General features: G+C 40.2%; 1 protein-coding gene across 1 annotated transcript in view; it reads left to right on the top strand.

The window, feature by feature from the left end:
• Window positions 1-7,500, top strand: part of PAG1 (phosphoprotein associated with glycosphingolipid microdomains 1) — a 23,371-nt gene extending 15,871 nt beyond the window's left edge. Inside the window, exons 5-6 of the mRNA XM_006880491.1 lie at window positions 1,413-1,472; window positions 7,129-7,500. Of these exons, the coding sequence (XP_006880553.1) occupies window positions 1,413-1,472; window positions 7,129-7,500 (432 nt within the window). The remainder of the gene's footprint in view (window positions 1-1,412; window positions 1,473-7,128) is intronic.
• Window positions 7,501-7,953: the final 453 nt, after the last annotated feature.

Here is a 7,953-nt window from a genome sequence, read left to right as displayed (position 1 = left end):
TATAAAAACTGGATGAAATATGTTTACGGCATTGAAGTCTATGGGGAGAGAATAGTCTAAAAGTATTCTACTTTAGGGCATTATTTTTATCGTAGGAGTATGCAATGAGGGTTGCAGAGTGGCATATTTTCCACTTTTAGCTCAAATCACTGTTTCAGGTCTGAGTAGCCTTCTTGAACAGCAATCACATGTATATATAAGAGATGAGTCATGAGTCAGATAAGCTGGCCAGAATTCGTGTTAAGTTTCTTTTCCTGAGAGAGAGAATCCTTTTTGTTAAAGTCAATTCACTAACCTCTTCTCTGAATCACCATTATTTAGATTCCCACCAATTGCTCCCAGGGTGAAATCTGGGCAGTCTCCTCTGCGTGGTTTACAGCCGCTGAAAAGCTGCTGGAGGATCAGCTGTGAGTCACTTTTGACTTGAGGGCACGTAACAACATCAGCAAACTAGAACAAGAACGATGCTCTTAGGACTCAGTGGTAAAGGGGTAGTGAAGTATGTAAGGATAGTTTATTAAAGGAACAATCTTTGGGAGAAATCTGAAAAGGTTCATTTAGGGGTTGGGGTTGTTGTTGTCGTTGTTGTTGTTGTTGTTGTGGTGGTGGTGGTGGTGGTGGTGGTGTTTACATACCAGAACAGAATTCTTAGGTGTGGACATGAGGGTCCTGTTAGATACCAGTTTAAGGTCCTTCAGTCCTGACCAAAGTTGATTCTCGCTCTCTTTCATGGCTACCAAAGAATCCAGTTCCCTCTGCAAAGAAAATTTTCATGTTTCCAGCTTCACCTCACTCCCTATCCAACAGTTCAGAGACTGATTCTTCTCAGCAAATGGAGTAATTATCATGTAGAATGTCCTTAAATTGTTTATACTTTAAGACTGAACAATCACCATATTCCCTTCCACACTGCTCACACTTCACAAAATAGGAGCTGATTTCTTCATGAGCCTTGAAGAGTTTCTCAGTGACTAAGGGTCTTCTTGATGACTAATCCAAACAGCTGAAATAGAAAATGTAAGCATTTGGTCATTTAGGCATTTGACTTAAAAACAATTTTTTTAAAAGTTATTCTTTTAAAGTGGAATTTTCTTTTTGTCATCTGTTCTTCATTGACAAGAATAAAAACAGTAGATTATTTGGTTATTTATGCCCACAGATTCAAATATAGAATTATTAAACATTTCTGTCGGCATGCTGTTACTAAGAATACAAGAAAATCAAGCCATTTTATTTTATTATAAATGTTTATTTCTCAAATGCTTCACATAACTCCATTGTGGCCACATCACAAATATCTTTAAAAGGCATTTGAAAATGATTTTATAGACAAATGCTTCCAAAACAGGCAAAGAAAAAGTAGAAGCAATGACATAAAGCCCCTTTTCATCTGACTTGGTTTGTTCTCACAGAGATTCAGTTCGCTGTCATACAAATCTCGGGAGGAAGACCCGACGCTCACAGATGAAGAGGTATGTTTTCTTTTTCTATAACTGGAAAGCCCGTGTAATTAAGGATGGGGCTCTACCCGTCAAAATATGCACTGTAATTTTACTCTTTCTCTGAAAAAGCCAAAATACTCTCTGAAGCATATTTTTGAGATAAAAGTTTGGAGATGTTGGTTTAATAATGTCTGAGAAAGAGAAAGTTACAAGCAGGGGATAGCACAGAAAGAAAAAAGAACAAATCAGATAAGTAAAAGAAAATTAATAATAAAAAAAAAAAGAATCAGGAGGAGAGAGAAAGGAGGGAGTGAAGTGGGATGGGAATCAGAAAGAGAAATTGAAGTATTTAGAAGCTTGGCCAGCAATCAGGAAGAATGCACTAGGAGGAGGTGAATGTTGAGTTAGGAAATTAGGACAGGGAACCTAGGAAACTTGATCCAGCCTGAGGAGAGAGAGAGACAGCCTTAGTGAAGAATTTTGGATACAAACAACAGGTAAATTCAGACGGTCGCTTGTCAAATAGAAATGGAGTCAGACATACAGCCAGCAAGGAAATTAAAGTTCACTAGTTGAACACTCAGTGAAACAGTCAAACTCTAACAACCAGTAAGTATTTAGCTAAGTGCAGACAGAAACATAAACACATCAGTTTATCTGGCCACATATACCTTCTATCTGCTGTTCCTATCAGAGGAAATTTTGTAGATGTGAACACTGAGGTGTATATGTGGGTACATCATATCCAGTGAGATTGGCTCAGGATACCTCAGGCTTCAGAGCTTTTGTGAATAGGGTCACCATGAGTCATACTCGACTCATCAGCACGTAACAACAGTCTAACATTTGGTGTGTAGTGTGTAACACATTGAGCTGCTTGCCAAAATGTCATTCGTTTTAATCCGTCAGCCAATCTCTGAGGGAGAAAGCTGTAAGCCTCCTCCCATAAAAATTCAGAAACCCAGTCGAGAGTTTCTGTGAGTAGGAACTGACTCAAGGCAGTAGGAACATTTGTTAGATGGTTTTGACTAAAAAATCTACTTTTTACTGATGAATTTTTAATATAAAATAAAGAATTGTGACTCACATACTATAACTTTTTAAGAAGGATGTTTAGGAAAATAAATATGGAAATAACTTACTTTATAGTCACATAATATGTAAGACAGTCCAAACTGAAACTGGCAATTGGATTGTAAATAAAATTATACTAATCTGACAGAATGATGGATAAAGGGTTCTAGAAAGAAAAGTAGAAAAGGGCAGAGTAATTGATGAGAACACAGTAACAATAGACAGAGTAAGTAATAAAGATGAAAGAGGTATTTTTTTAAAAAAAGAAAGGATTGAAAAACTAATAACAAGGGAACTTGAAGAGAAATCTGTATACAAATGAGAAAATCAAGATAACACTAGATCCTTATAGACCATATTACATCACAGGTTCATGAAAAAGCTGTAATAACAAAAGCATATAAAGGCCAAGAAAACCGAAGATACTTTAAAAGAGTAGGAAGCATAAATGTCAAGGGCCATGAGGAAGGAAGTATAGAGACAAACAGAAATAATCTTGAGGGACCCATCTTACTTTCCCACCTAGGCAAACGTGAGAGCTCTCTCTGGTGGCCTAGCAGTAAGGAACTGTGCTGCTAAGCCAAAGTTATGCAGTTTGAATCCATCACCAGCTTCACTGCAGGAGGGAAATGGGCATTCCCTTCTGTGAAGTACTGAAAATCCAATGGAGAGGTGATGAGTCGATTCTGACTCCATAGCACTTGCCAACAAGTGAAGGTATAAGAAGCCCTGGTGGTTTAGTGCCTGACATGGTGGGCTCTTAACCAAAATGTCAACAGTTTGAAACCACCTCGGGAGAAGGATAGCCAGTCTCCTCCTCATCAAGATTTACATTTTCACAAACTCAGTGGTAGGTCACCATTAGTTGGCATTAACTAAACAGCAGTTAAAGACATATTTGTCTTCTGAAACATGCTCTCGAAGGTGAGGAACAAATATCTAATATTCTTGTTCCCTCATCATATTTCACCCTCTACAATCTGTCTACATTGTTGGCTTGGACTACCTCCTAGTGGAATGTGTTGCATATGTTTGTATATTTGTGATTCACTATGAAAAGTAGTATTTTGTTTGATGCTTCCTAAATTTCAAGAAATTGGGGTTCTAACTTGAAAGCCATTTCTCCACTAAAATTCCTAAGGGGAGAATGTTTTAACTTAATCTTCATTAAAATGGCCAATTAACATGACAAAAGATTTCCAAAGATGGTCTGAGAGTCTAACGGGGTGGGTTGTCAAGGACTGGGAAAGTGGAGCGTCAGCATGGACCTTCTGCTCCTGAATAACTTGGTGGCGGTAGTGGCTGCACGATGTGATGAGCATGGTCACTGTCATTGTTGGTGGGGAGAAAAGTTGAGCTGGGCAATGTTTTCTTTTATGTTTTTATTACCACAATAAAGCCACAAAAAATTAGTTACTTGAAAAATTGAGCCACGAATCGGCAAGGGCAAGTTCTCGTGCAAATGACCAGTGACATGCACCAGGCTAGAGGCCGCTAAGGCCAGCTGAACAACTTCTCCCACATTCTGTGAGATATGTAAAAGCTGGAAACTGTCCCTGGGCAGTTTGGGAGGCACGCATCTGTCAGGAAGGGTGCTCATTTATTTCCTCAGTAGTCATTATGACTCATTCCCCCTTTCAAAAAGAAACTTAGGTAATGAAGGAGCCGTGTCCAGCCATAGTTTCCGATAATAAATATAATACTGAGCAAGTCCATGTAGCCTTTGCTCCATTGTTAGCAAAATGAAATCTATTTTGATATTAGAGGTTATACAAAATGTTTTAGAGAAATAGAATTAGTGGCCTTGGGAAATGGCCAACTCTTAGCATTAAAAAGAGCATGTCCTATGTTGATTGTCTCAAAATGACATGTGTTAGGTGGTTGCAACTTAAAAAAAAAAGTATTTCCTCGTTGAAGAACATGAAGCCCAGTCTCTAAACCTCTAGGCGCTCTGGCTCTGGTGGGACCGTCTGTCTGTGCTGCACTGCTAACGGAAGGTCACCCATTTCTCGAGTACTTGGGATCCACCAGTGGCTCTGAGTGAGACCGAGAGACAGTGTCCCTTTATTAAGATGTATCACCTCAGAAACCCGATGGACGGTCACTATGAATCAGAGCCATCTCAGTAGCAGTGAGTTATAAATGTATTTTAACCAATTGCATGTAACTAAGTAAAATAACAACTCCGTCTTGGAGCAAGTCCAATCAGGGTCCTTCTTAGAGGCAAGGATGGTGAAACTTCCACTCACGTGCTTTGGTTTTATGTTGTCAGAAGAGACCAGTCTTTGGTAAAAAGACATCATGTTGGGAAAGGTAGAGGGTTAGAAAAATAGAGGAAGCCTCTCAACGAGATCGGTTGACACAGTGACTAATGGGCTAAAGCCCATTATTACAGAGATTGTGAGGGCGGCCAGGACAGGGCAAGGTTCACATCTGTTGTTCATACTGCCCCATGAGTTGTAATCAGCTTGATGGCACCTAACAATAACAAAGTCAGTGAAATAAGTAACAATGCTCTTCTACATACATGTGGCCTGCCAGTCAGGATGCTAGGAAGGAGCCTTCTGGCTACCTTGATACAGGAAGGGTCGCCTTCTCTTCCCCAGGGGCTCTCTCACACTTTCAGGGGCAGTTCCTGACAGTTTTGTGAAACACAGAGATTGCTAACCTGCCCCCTCCCTCACTTTTGTTTCTGGTTTCACAGATCCTGAGTGCTGCACTAGAATTTGTGTTTCTTACAGTGTTTCCAGATCCCGCTGCTCCTGCCCAAGGTCCACACTTTTCTCAAAGTGACTCCCTCACTGCCCTTTTTCAGATGAAATGTTAATTCTGATAACAGACATCAGATAAAACAGGCTGTGCTGGTCAGGTCCTGGGCTTCGGAAGCTGTGTGCCCCGCCTGCTCTTCTGCTCATCAGTGAACTTCAAGGGCACTCAGTTTTTATGTAATTATGCAAATGTGGCTAGTCTAATTAATAGCATCATAAGTGTAAATAGAATATAAACCAGTAATAAAAAGAGAACTCAATTAAAAAATAATGAGCAAAGGATCTGAACCAATATTTCTCCAAAGAAGACATACCAAAAATAATAGCCAATACATGTATGTAAAAAGGCCTCCGATTCCTTGTCCTTGAGTTGCTTCCAACTCCCAGCTGATCTTCCCCTGGATTTATAGGCTGTAAATCACGTGAAAGGCTGCTCACCTTCCTCAGAGCCATGTGAGATTCAAACAACCAGAGTCCCACCTTTGTGTTAGAAATGCCACTCCCTATGCAGTATGGCACCAGAGCTCCCTGAGTACAGAAAGGTGCTCAATATTATCTGCCATCAGAGAAAGAGAAATCAAAAGAGATACCACTCCGTACTCACTGGAATGACTATAATAAAAACAGACAACAAACAATAAGACTTGGCAAGGATTTAGAGATATTGGAGCCCTCATTGGCTACCAGTGTAAATGTAAAATGAAATAGCCACTTTGGTTATTTGTGGTTTTGGGTTTTTTTTTTCTTTTTTCCTTGTTGTGTACCAGTGAAGGAGATTTCCCCTCCTTCTCCAGCAGAGCATCTGGTGAATTTGATCCAACAGCTTTGGGATTGCAGTGCAGTTTTTTTGCCACTAGGTCAACCAGAGCTGCCTAATAGCCAGTTTGAAAGACTAGTTGACAGTTCCTTAAAAAGCTATGCGTATTATCCAAGAGAATAAGAATTTGTAGCTATACAAAAAATGTGTTCATCAATGTTCATGGCAGAAATTTCCATGATAGTGAAAAAGGATAACATCTCAGATGTCCCTCACTGATGGATAAACACCAGGTGGAACATTTGAATTATGGGACCTTTTTTAACCGTAAAAAGGAAGAGAATCCACTGACAGAGGCTATAATTTGGATGAATCTGGAAAGCATGTTAAGTGAAAACTATATAATACAACCATGCAAATCAAAGGACCACAAATTGTGTGATTTCATTTATATGAGCTATCTAAAGTAGACAGATATATAGGGGACCTCTTGTTGGCTGATTGGTAAGGAATTGCACTAGCAACCCAAAGGCAGGCAGCTCAAACCCACAAGCTGCTCTATGGGAGAAAGATGGTCATTTTCTTCTCATGGAATTTACAGCTTTTGAAAACCCTCTGGAGGGCCAGCTGTAAGTCAGTTCCAGCTTGACAGCACACAACAACAGAAACAGAGAGTAGATTTGTGGAAGCTATGAGGGAGCTGTTGAGAGAGTGAAGGTCCAAGCGATTCCTCTTCAAGGTGATAAAAATATACTAAAGTTGATTGTGGTGATAGTTTGATAACTTTGTGACTATACTAAAAGCCATTGAATTGTACACTTTCAAGTAGGTAAATTGTATGGTATGCAAATTATATCTCAACAAAACTAGTTTTTAAAAATTTCGTTTCAAAGTTGAAGATAATGTTGTCATTAATCTGTGCTAATATACCCCAGGTTAGTGTAGATAACTAAGAATAAATAGTAAAAGGAGGATACGTACACAGAGATACACCCATAAATGCTAAGTATGTAATTTGTCACTAAGGAGGAGGAGAGAGGAAGTGATAATCTGAACTTGCTTATTCAGTTACCCCTCTGTTTTCTAGATCTCAGCTATGTACTCATCAGTGAATAAACCTGGACAGTCGGTGAATAAATCAGGACAGTCACTCAAAGTGCCGGAGTCCACCTACACCTGTATTCAAGGTGGAAGCCCGCAGAGATCCCCATCTTCCTGTAATGATCTCTATGCTACAGTAAAAGACTTTGAGAAAACACCAAACAGCACCAGCACACCACCTCCACCAGAGAGATCCAGTGAGGAACCAGAGCCCGATTATGAAGCGATACAGACTCTAAACAGAGAGGAAGAAAGGGCCACACAGGAGACCAACTGTCCCCATGGCCTTTTCCCAAAAGAGAATGACTATGAGAGCATTGGGGACCTTCAGCAGTGCAGAGATATTACCAGACTCTAGCAACCCAGAACTCCAGGTCCCATGTTCTCAGTCACTTGGGGATATTTCTGCTCTGGAAGACCAGAAGCGATGTAAACCTACACTTTATATGCTGCTTTAGTAAACCTTAGACAATTGGAGACACCGTGGCTGTTTTCCCAGGATTTGAACCAGTGAGGTACGTTCTTGACTGCACCCCAGTGTGCACCTGCCCGCCACAGGACACACATACCCTCTCACGGTACATATTCCCTCACCCTCTGCAGAAGATCCATTCTGACTGTTTTTATGTGGTCAGTGAGGAGCACCAGAATCTTAGGAAGAACCACAGTCATCAAGAACTAGGCCACAGTCTGCCTGAATACTGCCATTCAGAAAAATCTACGTTTTTTCTTTCATCCTTTTTATGTTACCTGGTCCCACCTTGAAAATGTGTGACTTTATCTCCCTCAAAATCTGCCAATTTATAGATGG

Source organism: Elephantulus edwardii, unplaced genomic scaffold, assembly GCF_000299155.1.
Source record: "Elephantulus edwardii isolate Elephantulus edwardi_28Jun2011 unplaced genomic scaffold, EleEdw1.0 scaffold00008, whole genome shotgun sequence".
NCBI lineage: Eukaryota > Metazoa > Chordata > Mammalia > Macroscelidea > Macroscelididae > Elephantulus > Elephantulus edwardii.
This window is presented reverse-complemented; position numbering and strand designations above follow the sequence as displayed.